Source organism: Ovis canadensis, chromosome 1, assembly GCF_042477335.2.
Source record: "Ovis canadensis isolate MfBH-ARS-UI-01 breed Bighorn chromosome 1, ARS-UI_OviCan_v2, whole genome shotgun sequence".
In the NCBI taxonomy this organism is placed as follows: domain Eukaryota; kingdom Metazoa; phylum Chordata; class Mammalia; order Artiodactyla; family Bovidae; genus Ovis; species Ovis canadensis.
This window is the reverse complement of record NC_091245.1, coordinates 28488238-28505760: the sequence shown is the minus strand read 5'-3', so window position 1 is coordinate 28505760 and position 17523 is coordinate 28488238. Positions and strand designations below refer to the sequence as shown.

Below are 17523 nucleotides of genomic sequence, written 5' to 3'. Positions count from 1 at the left end.
CCTCCCCCAGAGCACTTCTCATAGGTAAGTTGCTAGACCTTGTACCCTCAGCACCCAGCACTGTACCCACATATACAGAAGGTGCCCAATAAAGGGAGGAGAAGGAATGTACATTTCCTTAGTTTCATTTACTATTGGAAATGGCCTGATAGATGCTATTCAATTCAACACACTCTCACTCACTTTTGCTGGATCCTGGGGTCATAGAGGTAAACCAGGCATCATCCTAACCCTCAAGAAAAAAAGACCCCGCCCCCCGCCCCCCGCCAAAAAAAAAACAAACACAAAACCCCACAGCAACAAAAAAGAAGCTCATGGAAGAGTGAAGAGCCAAGACCTTCCTGTGTTCCGACCCTGACAACCTTCCACCTTGGGGAATAAGGAAGCCAGAACCAATCAAGTTCTTGTACACACATACCTCTTCCCCATAACTCGCTCTGCCATCAGGGGGAGGGGAAGCGAGGGAACATTGGCCCGTGGTGGGTGTGGGCAGTGTTTGCTCGGAGCAACATCACCCAGCACAGCTCTGAAACTGTGGGCAAAGCTCCACTTCCCACGTCCAGCCTCTGCTTCAAAAGACAGGTGTGTTCAGACACATGTGTTTGTACTTGTGCATATATGTGGCACGTATGTGTATGTGCATGTGTAAACATGAATGCATCTGCTAAAATATGTGCATCCCTGTATGTGCTAGTGCTTGTGAATGTAAACGTGTATACCAGTATCTAGACAAGTGCTCATTTAGGTACAGGTGTGCCTTTGGGCATGGAGATGAGCATGTGGGTTTGTGTCTAGGTCTGCACAGGGTGCACGGTTGTACCTGTAAATGTGAATTTGCCTACATATGCGCATCTAGGCTTGTGTGGACTAACCATTCCACACGCGTGTACACCCAGAGGCTGCAGGAGGAGGCCCTGTCTGGATAATACTCACTAAACCACACATCCTCTCCAATCTTGGTCCCGGGGCCTAGCGATGGTAATAGCTAAAGAGACCCAACCCAACCCTGGTTCTGCTGAACTCCAAGAAGCAGGCCTAGCTCAGCGTTAATGAGCAGCCTTTAGGCCAAAGCACAGAATCACTGAGTAACCCTCTGAGACAGAAGGAAACCACAGCATATGCCACAGGTTAGAGCTGAGAGTCCCACCGTGAATCCGTGGACAGGAGAGCTCAGGGGAAATGCCAGAGCAGTTCTTGTGGCTGTCGTTTGAGCCTGAGCCCTCAGACAGAGGTCATGGGTTTAGGCTCTAGGCCATTCTCTGTATCTGTACCCCACAGGACAAGGTGTTCTGGACAGACCTGGAGAATGAGGCCATTTTCAGTGCAAATCGGCTCAATGGCCTGGAAATCTCCATCCTAGCTGAGAACCTCAACAACCCGCATGATATCGTCATCTTCCATGAGCTGAAGCAGCCAAGAGGTGAGCCTTCCCCAGTGCTAGGGCCCCTGCCCACACCCTCTCCATCCAGTAGGCAGGCTGCGTTCACATTTATGTCACATCTCAGCAGCCCCAGAGGCAGTGGTGACAATCCCTCTCGTTGGTGAACTGCTTAGCTGTCACATATTTTATTTCATTTGCCTCAAACTCTTGGTGAACTAAGGCTGGGTATAAATAAATGAACATACAAATGTCCCATTTTTGTCAGTCTTACAAAGTATGGCAATTACTGTTCTCATTTAACAGCTGAAGAAACTGTAGTGGAGAGGTGAAATAATGTCAGCAGATCGTAGAGCTAACGCCTAAACTTAGATCTGTCTGATTCCAGAGCAACTTTGGCCGTGAAGGAGCCCATTGCTTCTCATTTGTCATTTGTTCATGCTTGGCAGTGGTGTAAAGTAATGTATCCTAAAGCCGTCAGTAAGTCAGCTGGCTGGTTGGGAACAAAAGCCAGGAATCCTACCATTAGGTTGTTCTCGCCTCTGTCACTAGGGTGTCCTCAGTCTAACTGCAACAGAGAGGGTGAAGGTGGGGAAAGGGGGTAAGGAAATAAGGTTGGTGCCTGATTCTAGATCTAGAAATTTAAAGAGGAAAGAGATGTGGCATAGGGAGGAAAAAACATGGTCTCTGGAGTCCAACAGACCCGAGTTTAAATTGTCTCCAAACTTACAAGAGGCATAGCTTTGACAAGTTTGTTCTCTTTAAGCAGTCTATTTTTTTTTTGGGGGGGGGCAGTCTGGGCATAACACCCAGCCCTCAGAGTTGTCGTCAGCATTAAACAAATGTGGGGATAAAACAGCAAGTCCAGTGGCGGAAGGTGCTCGAAAGAAGTAGCAGAGAAAGTGTTTTGATTGAGCTGAGTGGGCAGGGCCTCGTCCCTGGGAGGAGGGAGAACCTGGCATTTCCTGTCTGTGCCCCGACGCTCTCTCTCGCCATCTCTCTGTGCCCGTAGCTGCAGATGCCTGTGAGCTGAGTGCCCAGCCCAATGGGGGCTGTGAGTACCTGTGCCTTCCTGCTCCTCAGATCTCCAGCCACTCCCCCAAGTACACGTGTGCCTGTCCTGACACAATGTGGCTGGGCCCTGACATGAGGAGGTGCTACCGAGGTGAGCAGAGCTACCGGGAGGGCTGGTCCCTGGGAATGTCAGACCCATCTGCTGAAATCTGCCTTGATTTCTGGGAAACTGTTCCTGGATTCCTCCATCTTCTCTGGCTGCTTTTTGCCTTTGTAGGCTCTTCTTTACCTACACTGAATGCTGGTGTCCTGTAGGGTCCCTCCAAGGCTGTCTCTTCTCACTTCCAAGAAAGATGCACATATACACACAGCATTTTAAATTCAGCTTCAGGGGGATCCAGAGCCCCTTGAAGACCTCAAATTAAGAAGCCTTTATCCCCATGGCTTCAGTTACTATTTGTATGCAGGTGACTTCAATCCTGCCTGTTTCTCACCCAGAACTTCACACACTACCAAAAGTCCTTTTGTGATATGAGTGGGACTAACTGAATACTTCAACCATGTAACTCACATTCATTCCCCAGTCTCAATGAAGATACACGGCCTTTTGTTTGAGCATAGGTCTGCTCTATCATTTATGATTTCCAGGTTCAACTGTTTATAGTAGAGTGAGAATTTGAACCTAGTAATATAACAGTATACATGTATTAAAAAAAAATCCTTCTCAATGTACATGATTTCCACTCCTCCCATTCTTTTATAGCGATCTTTCCCACACCTAATCTGACAGCACTGTCTTAATAACTCATCTTTGTAAAATCAAGGTACAGTATAAACAGATAAGATGCTTGTCATTCAGCTAAAGAAAAGATCGTAGCCCATTCAGGAGGACTAGCCCATTCAGGAGGACCAGCCCATTCAGAGAGGGCATTTGAGTTGAGCCATGAGGATGAGTTTATACTTCACCGAGTATCCTTATAGAGCAATAATTTAGGCACTGAAACAGCAAAGTGCTCTGTCCAAGTGATCTTCATGGTATTTCCCCTTCAGCACCTCAGTCTACCTCAACTACGACATTAGCCTCTACCACAGCGAGGACGCTGGCCGACACCACCAGAGCCCCTGGGACCACCATCCACAGCCCCGCCTACCAGAACCACAGCACAGAGACACCGAGCCTGGCCACCATGGTCCCAAGCTCAGTTAGTGTCCCCAGGGCTCCCAGCATCAGCCTGTCTACCCCAAGCCCTGCAACCAGCAACCACTCCCAACACTGTAAGGAAAAGAGTTCTGTCATCTTGCATGACGTGGGGTGGGGGCAGGGGAGGGGGTCCTAGGGAAGCCAGGGTGGGAGGATCTGTGGGAAGAAGAGATCATACCAGACTTTAGTGTTGGGTTATCAGCAGGGAGGAAGCAGGGGGACGTAGAGCACCAGCCTGCAATTTGGAGTCACAGGTGCTCCTGCCTCATAGAGGGTCTTGAGGGAAGCTACTTCTTATCTCTGAGCCTGTTTTGTCACCTACAAACTGGGAAAATAATAACCCTTCCCTACCTGCTTTGCAAGGTTACGATGAGAGAGAGAGGAGGCCATGTGAACAGAAATGCTTGTGCACACAGCCTCTGCTGACTCTGGTGGTGTGTCTACATTACACGCTATTGACGAGTACGAGGGCGCGACCCTCAGATTCAGAAACTTAAACTTCAAAAGCCCTGGTCTCAGTTCTTTGAGAACTGAGGTTCTGAAAGGTTCCCCAGGTAGGTAGGTTCCCCAGGTAGTCATATCCATAACTATGGTCTGCTCATGCCTCTCTGCAAACCCTGGGATAAGTTCACCACTTATTAAATCATTAGGAGCCGTAATTGTCACTGCTAGAAATGCTCTGTCTTATTAACCAGTGAATACCTTTTAAATTGAGTTACCTGCTAGGGGAAGTTCGTTTAAGAGGATAAACTATCTTTTAAATTTTTTTCCCACATGTGCATGGCCCAGAAACTATGCAGCTTGGCAGCACCTTTCTAATCGGGCCCATCTTGGTCCAGAGTGGGATTTTCAGAGTTGAGCGCTTGCTTACCCTGGAGTTCAGAGAGGCAGATGGAAGCAGTGTAAAGTCCAGTTCCTCTTATCTGGGCAGAGCTCTGACCAAGGGGTCTCCCCACTGGCTTCATCACACTCTAGGCTTTAATATCACTGTCCTGTGTTTTCTCTTGACCCAGGGGGAGAAGAGAGCGGCATTTCCGCAGAAAACTTTGTAAACAGTGCAGCTCTTTCTCCCCTTAATAATTGGGCTCCCTTAGAGTAACTTGGAGAACTAGACATGCTGAGAGGATGGCATCTGGCCGTTGCCAGGGGACAGTCGTCTCCTGTCTAGGAGTAAACGGAGGTGATGGCTCGTCTCACACCTCAGAGGGCTATCACGAGCATCCAAGGGAAAACTGCTTTTTAAGCTAAAAAATTCTATACAGACATTATAATGAAGATGAGTGTAAGATGGAAAAGATGGCACAACTTATTTTTAAAACTACGTAGTACCATTTCCAAGCACTTTTCAGTTTAGAATCTGCTTTTATCTGCCCTATTTAGGCCTCACAAGAACTCCTACCCCACTCTCTGGCCTCTTTGAACTTGGTAAGGCGGTGTCAGGCACTGTGCTAAGTAAGCATTTTACATGAATTATCTTATTTAATCTTCACAATATCTCTAGGAAGTAGGTATATAATTATCCTCCTTTTAAAGGTAAAGAAATATGATATTTATGACATACAACAACTTGCCCAAGGTCACAGAAGGAGTGAATAGAGCCAGGATTTGAACCCTAGAAGTCTAACCGAGAAGCCTGTACTCTGGATTCCACTAAGCTATATTGTGTCTCATTTTAACTACTTTTTGAAAGTAAACTGATAATGCAAACAGTACTGCAGAGAGTATTTCTATTTTGGGTGGAAATAAGGAGAGATAAAGCAACAGATATTGGCTGAAAGAGGCAGTTGCCCCAAGCATCAGCAACATAAAGACCTAAGGGTTCAGCCCCGAGCTTCCTGCCACCCAAACACTGTGGAAAGGGGTAAGGGATTCAGGTCACAAGTCCCGGCTTTGAGCCCCAGCTTTGCCACTTTGAGAGTCCCCCAAACTCCAATAAGACCCAATTTCCTCATCTGTGAAATGGAGATGACCTCTGTCCTGATTAGATCTGGAAAGACTAAATTATTAAGCATTGAGCAGGACCATCATTTTGGAACGGGATCAAGAAGCAGTTGGGTAGTTTTTACTGCATGAGGTCAGCAAGGAAAGACTTGGGCTCGCAGTGATAGAGCATCATCCTGCAAATGTCTGTGTTTTGCAGATGGGAATGAAGGTGGAAAGATGGGCTCCACAGTCACAGCTGCTGTCATTGGGATCATTGTGCCCATGGGTGAGTGTGGCCCCAAATCCATGGGGAGAAAAGAGAAACCCTGCCCAGAGTTTGGGGGAAAACCGTTAGAAGAACGGAGCACTTGGCACACTGACCTCTCGCTGAATTTTCTGCCCTGGAAGCCTTTCTGCTCACCTCCCAGTCCTGGTGCAGTCTGGTTCCTTAGCTTGGCACCCAAGGCCCTTTAGGACCTCGCCCCAAACAACTGTCCAGATATTTCCCCCATTACCCCTCACTGACACTCTACATGCCAGCCATGTGAAGCCAAACGGTAGGCTCCATGAGGACAGGCCTGGTGTCTCTCTTGCTCCCACTCTCCCCAGCTCCTAGCCGTAGCTGGCACATGGGAGGAAATAACAAATTTGTTGAATTAATGAGTAGGACAAAAGTAATAGATTGAAAACTATTAGTAGAGCTACTTGCCATTCCTTTAGTAGATCATGCTATCTTGCTTTCTTTCTGTTTGGTTTTCAACAAACATTATCAAACAGCTGTGTTCATGGGATTTTTCCAGGCAAGAATACTGGCATAGTTTGCCATTTCCTTCTCTAGGGGATCTTCTCAACCCAGCGATTGAACCCCTGTCTCCTGTACTGGCAGGTGGATTCTTTACCACTGAGCCCCATGGAAAGGCCTATCAAGCAGCTAGGGCTTCCCTGGTAGCTCAGCTGGTAAAGAATCCAGCTGCAATACAGGAGACCCCAGTTTGATTCCTGGGTTGGGAAGATCCCCTGGAGAAGGGAACAGCTGTCCACTGCAGTATTCTGGCCTGGAGAATTCCAAGGACTGTATAGTCCATGGGGTCACAAAGAGTTGGACATGACTGAGCGACTTTCCCTTTCACATCAAGCAGCTATGATGTACCAGATTCTGTGATAAGGGGAGGGAAGGTGGTTAAAAATAAGTACAACATGGTTCTTGTCCTCCAAAAGTTTATAGACTTGTTGGAGAGACACATAACACAGATAATTTGATTCTGAAATGCTAAGTCCTACAATGAAGCCATAGGCAGTTCAGTAGATATGTTGAGGAGGTGCTTATCCTGAAACTGGGAGAGAAGGAACATGGGTAGGGGAGAGTTCTTAGTGGAAATGATATTTGAGCCAAATCAGCCAAATGAAGGGCCAAGCACAACCCAAGCAAGTGAAGACAGCGCAAGCAAAGCCATGGGACATGGCATGGGAGGGCGGGAGGGGGGTGGATGTGGAGCATGGCCAGGGGGCAGCATTTGTGTAAACCTCGCAGAGAGCCCTGCGGGATGATTCATTCTCTCTTACCCTGATGTTCACTTAGTATGCTGCACATCCTGTCTCTCATGCCAGTCTTTTCTCTTGGTCGGATCTTTGCACTGTGATTGTCCATTTGTAGGTTTATCTCCCCTACTTGCCTATGAGTATCTCAAGGATAAGGACTTTGCCCTTTAATCCTGGCAATCCCCAATATTGTGGTGAGTTAGCGAGTGAATGTTTTAAAAACTTCAACAACACGCAAGGGACTGTGCGAGGTACCAAGGATTCAGAGAAGGAAAAGATTAACGACTTTTAAGAGCCTTTAGTCTTTAATCAGACTTAATGATTAAAAAGGTGATACAGGAGAGGAGTTACTGCATATTATAAGGCGCTGTGATAGAGGCATGACGCTCTGTGGAGGAGAGGGAGTAGGGAGTAGGCACTTCTAGAGAAGGTGGCATGTGAATTGGTCTTGAAAGGTTCATCAGTAAAGGTGATGGTGAGACCCAGGGTCATGTTGAGTGGAGTGAGTGGGAAATATTCAGCATTATGTAGTAAAAAAGAAATCAACCCCTTTCCTGCCATCCTCTGGTCTATAGAAGGACATGCATGTGCTGTTTCCCAGAGGTAACCTTCCCTAATACAATCATTATTTTCAATTTCTGCTAATCTGAGGGGTGAAAGAGGAATATTCTTTCCCTGATACTTCCCTGTGAGGTAGAGCATATTTTCATAAACGTATTGGCCATTTACATTTCATCCTTTCAGTTCAGTTCAGTTAAGTTCAGTCACTCAGTCGTGTCCGACTCTTTGCAACCCCATGAATTGCAGCACGCCAGGCCTCCCTGTCCATCACCAACTCCCGGAGTTCACCCAAATTCACGTCCATCAAGTCTGTGATGCCATCCAGCCATCTCATCCTCTGTCGACCCCTTCTCCTCCTGCCCCCAATCCCTCCCAGCATCAGAGTTTTTTCCAGTGAGTCAACTCTTCGCATGAGGTGGCCAAAGTACTGGAGTTTCAGCTTTAGCATCATTCCTTACAAAGAAATCCCAGGACTGATCTCCTTCAGAATGGACTGGTTGGATCTCCTTGCATTCCAAGGGACTCTCAAGAGTCTTCTCCAACACCACAGTTCAAACGCATCAATTCTTTGGCGCTCAGCTTTCTTCACAGTCCAACTCTCACATCCATACATGACTACTGGAAAAACCATAGCCTTGACTAGACAGATCTTTGTTGGCAAAGTAATGTCTCTGCTTTTGAATATGCTATCTAGGTTGGTCATAATTTTCCTTCAAAGGAGTAAGCGTCTTTTAATTTCATGGCTGCAATCACCATCTGCAGTGATTTTGGAGTCCCAAAAAATAAAGTCTGATACTGTTTCCACTGTATCCCCATTTATTTCCCATGAAGTGATGGGACCAGATGCCATGATCTTAGTTTTCTGAATATTGAGCTTTAAGCCAACTTTTTCACTCTCCTCTTTCACTTTCATCAAGAGGCTTTTTAGTTCCTCTTCACTGTCTGCCGTAAGGGTGGTGTCATTTGCATATCTGAGGTTACTGATATTTCTCCTGGCAATCTTGATTGCGGCTTGTGCTTCTTCCAGCCCAGCGTTTCTCATGATGTACTCTGCATAGAAGTTAAATAAGCAGGGTAACAATATACAGCCTTGACGTACTCCTTTTCCTATTTGGAACCAGTCTGTTGTTCCATGTCCAATTCTGCATATAGATTTCTCAAGAGGCAGGTCAGGTGGTCTGGTATTCCCATCTCTTTCAGAATTTTCCACAGTTTATTGTGATCCACACAAAGGCTTTGGCATAGTCAATAAAGCAGAAATAGATGTTTTTCTGGAACTCTTTTGCTTTTACCATGATCCAGCAGATGTTGGCAATTTGATCTCTGGTTCCTCTGCCTTTTCTAAAACCAGCTTGAATATCTGGAAATTCATGGTTCACGTGTTGCTGAAGCCTGGCTTGGAGAATTTTGAGCATTACTTTACTAGCGTGTGAGATGAGTACGATTGTGCGGTAGTTTGAGCATTCTTTGACATTGCCTTTCTTTGGGATTGGAATGAAAACTGACCTTTTCCAGTCCTGTGGCCACTGCTGAGTTTTCCAAATTTGCTGGCATAGTGAGTGCAGCACTTTCACAGCATCATCTTTCAGGATTTGAAATAGCTCAACTGGAAGTCCATCACCTCCACTAGCTTTGTTCATAGTGATGCTTTCTAAGGCCCACTTGACTTCACGTTCCCGGATGTCTGGCTCTAGGTGTGTGATCACACCATCGTGATTATCTTGGTCGTGAAGATCTTTTTTGTACAGTTCTTCTATGTAACCTTGCCACCTCTTCTTAATATCTTCTGCTTCTGTTAGGTCCATACCATTTCTGTCCTTTATCGAGCCCATCTTTGCATAAAATGTTCCCTTGGTATCTCTAATTTTCTTGAAGAGATCTCTAGTCTTTCCCATTCTGTTGTTTTCCTCTATTTCTTTGCATTGATTGCTGAGGAAGGCTTTCTTATCTCTCCTTGCTATTCTTTGGAACTCTGCATTCAGATGCTTATATCTTTCCTTTTTTCCTTTGCTTTTTGCCTCTCTTCTTTTCACAGCTATGAATTGGCTATTCATGGTCTTATTTTTCTATTGATTCTGTCTTGTTCTTACTTATAGAAATATTGATATATAATAAATGTTAAACCTTTGTAATATATGTTATAAATCATTTCTCCCATACCATGACTTGATTTTTAAAATATGTCGATGGCCTCTTTTGCCATGCATAAATTAAAATTTTTAAGTATCATATCATACCACTAGTCTCATGGGTTTTGTGTCCTGCTTAGGAAGGTCTGCCTCATCCTAAATTATTAAAATACCCCCTATGTATTTTTCTACTATCAATAGTTTAAGCATTTTTAGTGTTTGATTATTAATTTATTCAGAATTTAGAGTGCAGCATGAGGTACAGACTTGACTGTTTTTTTCTCATGCCTGTCTGGTTTTCTCAAGACCATCATTGAATAGTCCATCCTTCCCTTATGACTTGAATTGTCATCTTTATTATGAACTGTATCCGTGTACATACCTTCATCTGCTTCTAGGCTACTTATTCTCCTCCACCAATTTCTATATACCGTTCCTAGCTACTAGAAGCACATTTGTGATATGTTTTAATATCTAATAGGGCATTATGATTCTCACAACATTTTCTTAGCTATTTTTATTCCGTTTTTCTTCTAGGTAAACTTTAGAATCATCTTATTAATTCTATAAAAAATATGATGAACTCTTACATTTTGGGTATGTAGATTGACATGGGGAGAATTTACATTTTTTCAGCATTGAACCTTCCCATCAAGGAGCATGACACATCTTCCTATTTATTTGAATCTTCTTTTATGGGCTTCAGTAGAATTGTATAGATCACATAGGGCTTACACCTTCCTATTGGGTTATCCCAAGTATTTTATAGTTTTTTGTTGGGCTGTTATGAATGTGTTCTTATTATATCCATTTTCTAATTGATTATTGCTGATTAATAAGAAAGCTATTGATTTTTTATGTTTTTTTTTTTTGGCCACAGTATGTGTCATTTAGAACTTCTCCAGCTTGGGATTGAACCCATGGCCCCTGCAGTGGAAGCAAAGAATCCTAACCACTGAACCAGCAGGGAAGCCCCAGTTTTTTATGTTGATTCTTGAGGAGCTAAAATTATTTCTATTAGTTTTTCATCTGCTTTTCTAAGATTTTCCAGACCCTCAGTATCTGTTTATGATAGTTTGCTTTCTCTGTTTCCCGTGTGTGCCTTTCAATTCTTTCTCTGGTCTTACCGGGATAACAAATACTAGCAGCGATAGCAGGCATCCTTGCCCTGTTCCTTTATGGGTATCATTATTATTGATTATAATAATCTTACCAAAGTGGAAATCCCTCTCTAGCACCCTGGATGGCTGTCATCCAGCCTCACTTGAGTGCTCACTCAGGGTAAGCGCTTACTATATCTTATGAATCTGCTTGCCTCGTTTTTGCCCAGCTCTGTTTGAGAATTTCCTCCTTCACTCGTTAGTATACCATTTATTTTACCTCAGAACCTGTGTTTCCCTGCTGTGTCCCCTTCTAGAGATGCTCCTCTTCTTGCAGAGGCCCAGCTTTGGGAAAAAGCACCCCACCCCTCCCTACCCTCCCCCCTCCAATTTTGGGAAAGAATGGTTTTCTTAGAGAAATCTAGGGAAGCAGCAAGAACAGGGTGAAGAAACTCAGTTACTCAGCATGTGACTGAGCGCCTACTCAGTGCTGGGCACTGGGCATAGAGAGAGAAAGAAGACATAGTCGCTGCCCTCAAGGAGCTCGGTCTAGCTGAGGATGCACGGAAAGTACAACACTGTGGTCTAGAAACACACGTGAGGGAGAAACTGACTGCACCATGGGAGGCTGAGAGCATTTGAGCTGGTCTTGAAGGGTGAGCAGTTACTGAAGGAAGAGCTAAGAGAAGGGCTTCCCAACAGCAGAAAAAGAATATGCAGAAACAGAGCCTGAGGAACAAGGGGCAGTCAGGTAGGAGTGGTGACATGAAACGCACTGACGTCCAGGCAGCGGGCTGGAGCCTGCCAGACATACCCAGTGTGATGTGTCTCCTCCTCCAGTGGTCATAGCCCTGCTGTGCATGAGTGGCTACCTGATCTGGAGAAACTGGAAGCGGAAGAATACCAAAAGCATGAATTTCGACAATCCAGTGTACAGGAAAACAACCGAAGAAGAGGAGGAGGATGAGCTGCACATAGGGAGGACTGCTCAGATTGGCCATGTCTACCCAGCAGTAAGTATTCCTTGCAGGAAGGATTCCTTCCTTCCTTTCCTCCCTTCCCCGCTCCCTCCCTCCCTCCCTCCTTTAGACATTTATCAAGAACCAACCATGTGCCAGGCATTGTTCTAGGCCCTGGGGACACAGAAATGCTGGGGCAGGTGGTTGGGGTAGAAGGGTATCAGAACTACCTTGTATCTAGAAGCTCTTCCTGGAGTAAAGAGGCCTGTCTTTGTGCTGAGCAAGTTTTCAGAACCTGTGGCCTAGAAAGGTAACTGTGGTCATTCAGTTCAAACACATTCATTTCAGTAAGCACTGTACACCAGTTATGTGTCAAGTACCACATTAGATGCCAAGTGTCCAAAAGTTAAGAAGGGATGTACTTGCTTCCGGGGAGCTGGTGGGGGAGTTAGAGAGTCACTTGTTATTGAACAGCTGTGTGCTAAGTGCCATGGTGGCAGCCCAGGGGCCTCCTCTTCCAAGAAGCTTTCCCTGGTTTCGTTTTCTCCCACTGCCTCTCTCCATCACAACACATGTCACACTGCAGTCTACTTGCCTTTATACTCGTTGGTCTCCCCACTAGACTGTGAGCTCCTTGAGGGCAGGATTGTCTGATTAATATTTCCCTGGTACCTAGCACAGCAGAGCTGGCTCCCAGTAAATATTTGTTGAACTAATGCTATGGAAATATCCACAAAGGAGCTGTTAATGCTGTTTGAGAAATCAGGCAGGAATGTCTCACAGAGGAGATGACAGATGAACTATGTCCTTAAAAGATTAATAGTAGTTTTCCATGTAGAGAAGGGGGAGAATGACATTTCAGAAAGAAGCACATGCAGAGGCCGAGAGGCACAACAGGGCATGGCTTGTTGGGGGAGCGAGGACCACACAGTGGCCAAAGCAGATGTCATGGTTGTATAGCCGAATCGGGGCTGAGTGTGACCTCATAGGTCATCCAGTCCATCCCCCTGTCAGGCAATCAGCAGCTTTGATCACCCACTGTGGGCAGAGCCCTGTCTTGGGGAGACCAGAGAACTGGAAGACCCAGCCCCTGCCCTCAAGGAGCTTTTTGTCTTGCCGGGGGAACCAAGGTCACAGCCGCACCAACTCCCGAAGAACCCTCTTTCCGAGCTGCCTGTCGTCAAGTGCAAGGTAGGGCAGTGCCACTCCGAGTCTGAGGGGCTGATGAGCGAGGGCATGAACCAGACAGGTGCAGCCAATCCTTGAAGGCTTTCTGGTTCTGGAAGGCTGCAAACTGTGAGCTGGGTGCTGGGGCAAACAGGAAAGATGGGCAAGTTGCAGACTAAGGGAGTGGCATGCGGAAGAAATGGCTGAGTATGGGGCAGGACGGACAGGATGGCTGCTAAAGCTGTGAAGGGGAGACGTGGGAGATAAGCTTGACAAGTGAGGAGGGTTAGCAGAAGGCCTTGAGGGTCCTTAACCTCGGCCAGTCCAAGCAAACAGTTGCTTAACCAGTGTTTAAAGATCAGAGAGGGCACAGTGGAAGGAATGTTGAGCTTGGAGTAAGGAGATGACTCCCGGTTTCACTGTTCCACAGCCCTGTGACCTCTGTCCTTTCTGTGTGCTCACTTTTATTTGTAAAATGGGAATGATAACCCCCATTCCCTTTACGGCCTAAGTTCAAGTGAGATAGCTCATGTGAGAATGCTTTGTGAGTTATAAAGCTTCCTGTACATGTGACATGTCACTGTTTCCAGAGAAGGAAACAGTCACTCAGGAGGAGCTATTCCTGATGAAACTAAGGCCTGAAGAATAAGCTCCTGCCAGCTGCAGAGCAATAGAGTAGGACAGTGAGGAAATTGACATTTAGTAAGAATCTACTGTTTCAGACACTACCCAGTGTTTTACATAAATTTTCTTGTTTAGTCTTTACGTAACTTACATACTTGACATTATTAGCCCCATTTTTCAGATGAGGAAACTGAGACTCAGAGAAATTGAATAACTTACCTAGGATCACAACTAGGAAGTGGCAGAACCAGAATTCAAACTCTTGTCTGTATGTACACAAAAGTCTATGCTCTTTCTGCTATATCTCAGAGTATCTAGCCTGGAAGCTGTGGAAATCAGTGTTCTCAAGAACCTGTTCTCTCCCCTGGCCCCTTTTTGGGTAGCTCCACTATCGCTGCTGGGACCTGCCTTTGGCCTGGAGATCTGACTTGAGGAGGAGGGTAACAGACTAGAAGAAGTTTAGTGGAGCAAGGCCATGCCATTCATGCAAAATCACAAATAACCCAAAGATGATTTGAAAGGCAGTGGATTTGTATAATGTCCAGAAATGGAAAATGCTAGTCTGGTTCTCTCTTATGCTGATTAGGTTGATGTGGAATACTCTGGATCCCATATGTGTTAGATACTATATTAAACACTCTACATACATGATCTCATTTGATAGGTCCTACTACTATTCCCATTTAAAAGGTGGTGAAACCGAGGCTCAGAGAGATAAAGTGGCTAGCCCAAATTCATAAAGCTATGAGAAAGATCTTAAAACAATGGGGCCTATCCAAAGGAGGGTACTGAGGAAATGGAAGAGTGGGGCACAGGATAACATCAGGACCACGTGGGGGGAGCTAGATGTGCCTGGAGAAGAAGACGCTCAGAAGAAAGGGAAGGGAATTCAAACTGAAAAGTTCAAGGGTTGTCTGTGTAGAACTCTCTGAGTCTAAGAGAGAGAATCAGGGAACATCAGAAGAAATAAAGAAACAGATCTCATGTCAGTATAGGAAAGAATGTAAATCTACTGTCTCAGTGGAATAGGCTGGCTCAGGGGTTAGTGGTCTCACCATCTAGGGTCACCCATTTGAGGCAGAGGGAAGTCGAGTATCTAGTGACTAGAAAGTAGGGGTAAGGGAACGAGGGGTTAACATAATTGACCTCCATTGCCTTCCAATTCTATACAGTTAGTTGGAGGGGTACAGCCGAATACCTTCCTGTCTAGAGGCCTGGGATTAAACATTTGCAAAGCTAACCCACTGAAGTTCAGCAAACCTAAAATCCTATCAGGGAGCATGGAGAGAGTTTAGATCTCTGTAGCCCCCTTCTTTACAGAGACAACACAGAATGATGAAATAAACTACAGCTCTGGAGTCATACAGATCTGGGTTCAAACTGAGTTCACCCACTTGCTGTGTGACCCAGGACAAATGCTGTTTAAGCTCATTGCGTCTCAGTTTTCTCATCTGTAAAATAAATATGACAAACCTGTCTTCTGAGGTAGTTAGAAGAGTATGTGAGCTACTGCCTATAAAGTAATAGAATTTCTGTTATGTTGTGATCCAATAAATAGCTCCAGTGGATCTGATGATGACTTCTTTGCTCTGTCTCCCCCAGCGAGTGGCATTAAGCCTTGAAGATGATGGACTGCCCTGAGGATGGGACCACTCCCTTCGTGCCTCATGGAATTCAGTCCCATGCACTACACTCTGGATGGTGTATGCCTGGATGGAAGGGTTTCTGTACTTAAGTCTGTGTGTATGTGTGTGTGTATGAGTGTGTGTGTAATTTTTTTAATTTATGTTACAGAAAGGTAACCACAAAGTTATGATGAACTGCAGACATCCAAAGGATGTGAGAATTTTTATATGTATAATGTTTTATACACTTTTTAACTGGTTGCACTACCCATGAAGAATTCATGGATTAGCTACTGCTGAGTGACTAACATGATGTACATAACCAAATGGGGCTGATGGTACAGTAGCTTACTCATCATTTAAAAATTATATGTACAGAGGGCTTTTGGTTTGGAGGGTCTTTTTTAGGTTTCAGAGTTATGTTTTGTTTTTTTGTAAATAGAATGATAATGCTTTGTGGCTATCCATCAACATAAGTAAAAAGAAAAAAAAAAAGAAGACACGTCAACTCCCTCTCCCATTTAGGTTATTTATTAACATATTTCAAAACCAAGATTAGATCTGTAAGTAATTTAGAGACGTGAGAGTATTTATTTTCGGTGTGACTGGCCCACTGTGTGGTCTCTGTGTGCGTTTATGTTTCTGCGTGTATGCGAGTGAGAGAGAAAAATCTGTAGGGAAGAGGCACACCTGTGGCTGTTGTTCACTTACGTAAAGATAAGTATATTTTAAAACAATCCACAAGAGAGGGGTATCTGTAGTTTCCAGAGAAGCCTTTGTAAATTTGGCTCAGAAAAGAGATTTCGTGATTTGTGCAAACGTGCAGTGGAAGAGGCAGGTCTTTTCTGCCTCTGGCTGTTCCCGGGACTCCAGTCAGTCAGAAAAGAGCCCCTCGGCTCACGAGGGGCTGCCGTAGCTCTCACCTGGGCTTTCTCTTCTGTGGCTAAAGCCAGTGTTCAGACTTCACACAGTACACAAAGCTCTCGCAAGCTCAGGTGAGAACATTCCTGAACCTCGGCTACTCCTTGTTTTAAAGTCCAGCATTTCAAGTAATTTCATTTTCCTTCAGGACACTTGGATTGAATTCATTGTTTTCTCTGAAGCATACTGAGGGTGCCATCCTTACTTAGAAAGAGCTAAGTGGAGATGTTTTTAGAACCACCCAAGTTTACTTTAGGGACTGGCTCAGGCACTTACCTCTGAGTATCCTATGGGTGAGGATAAGGACGGAGGAATAGGTTTTGTTAATCTCTATTTCACCCTTCCCCTTACTCTCTGCCACATCCTTAGGGTGGGAAAACAGTTAAAGGTGATACATAGGTTTGTTACCATCATGTGTCTATATAGATGAACTGCTATTTGGCTTAAATCAGAAAAAGTGGCCAAACCTAAAGTCCTATTTGAGGAGGAAATGGCATACACAATATTATAGTACACTGGATATATATGTTCACACAGGAATTTGGTCTACTGCTTTGTAAATAAAAGGAAAACTCTGGGTATAAGTATAGATTTTTTTTTCATTGTGGACACTTACTTTGCTTTTCCTGGGTCTTGGGGGATGCGGGGAGAAGTGCACTTTTCTTTTCGTGGGGTCTACCATTGAAAAGATAATCTTACAGTCCCAGAAGGAATTCAGTCCCCGTTGACTCTTATCCAAGGTGTGGTCTTTTATTAACTCAGATGTTCTGCCACTTCACACCCACTGGACAACCAGGGACAAGATGTGACATGGAAATGTGTGGTATAAGTAGGAGCAGAGGGCATGTATCTAACCTGAACACACCTGGAGCTTGATGCTTTTAAGCAAATTCCTCCCCTCCACGCGAGCTGCCTGCAGCTCAGTGAAGCTTGGATGTCTCACCAGCTTGATACCCTCTGGATTTGGAGTTCTGTCACCCTCTTCCTAGGACCTTTGTCCACATCATTCATGGTCTTGGTCTCCTAACTGTGTCCTGGAACCTGGGCACTAAGTTTTGCATAAACAAGCAGTTTCTTCATGATATACATGTGTGGATAGTCCTGAAACACTCATCAAGAGGGTATACGCAATTGACATAGAATGACCAGCACCAAACAGAATTTTAAGAACAGAGGGGCAACTCCTGTGGAGCTTAATGACTTACTAGTATTCTTTCAGAAATGGAAACTAAAATTATTTTTGACTGAAGAAAAATGACAAAAGTAAAAACACAGAAATTTACACAAAACAAGCAACTTTCCCTGTAACCTGCCTCCAAAGAAACAGAATTTCTGGGGAAATGATAATAGTGACTAATGCATAGTTTCTAAACTTTCAGTCA

General features: G+C 44.9%; 1 protein-coding gene across 10 annotated transcripts in view; it reads left to right on the top strand.

Annotated features, from left to right (window-relative positions):
- Positions 1–16725, top strand: part of LRP8 (LDL receptor related protein 8) — a 78421-nt gene extending 61696 nt beyond the window's left edge. For 5 of the 10 annotated variants that reach the window (XM_069560017.1, XM_069560423.1, XM_069560384.1 and 2 more), the window contains 7 exons: positions 1279–1420; positions 2391–2543; positions 3443–3667; positions 5734–5802; positions 11686–11858; positions 12819–12995; positions 15198–16725. In XM_069560017.1, the coding sequence (XP_069416118.1) occupies positions 1279–1420; positions 2391–2543; positions 3443–3667; positions 5734–5802; positions 11686–11858; positions 12819–12995; positions 15198–15236 (978 nt within the window). In that variant the 3' untranslated portion in view covers positions 15237–16725. The remainder of the gene's footprint in view (positions 1–1278; positions 1421–2390; positions 2544–3442; positions 3668–5733; positions 5803–11685; positions 11859–12818; positions 12996–15197) is intronic. The other 5 variants (XM_069560235.1, XM_069560494.1, XM_069560430.1 and 2 more) reach the window with 2 other exon arrangements.
- The last annotated feature ends 798 nt before the right edge of the window (positions 16726–17523 follow it).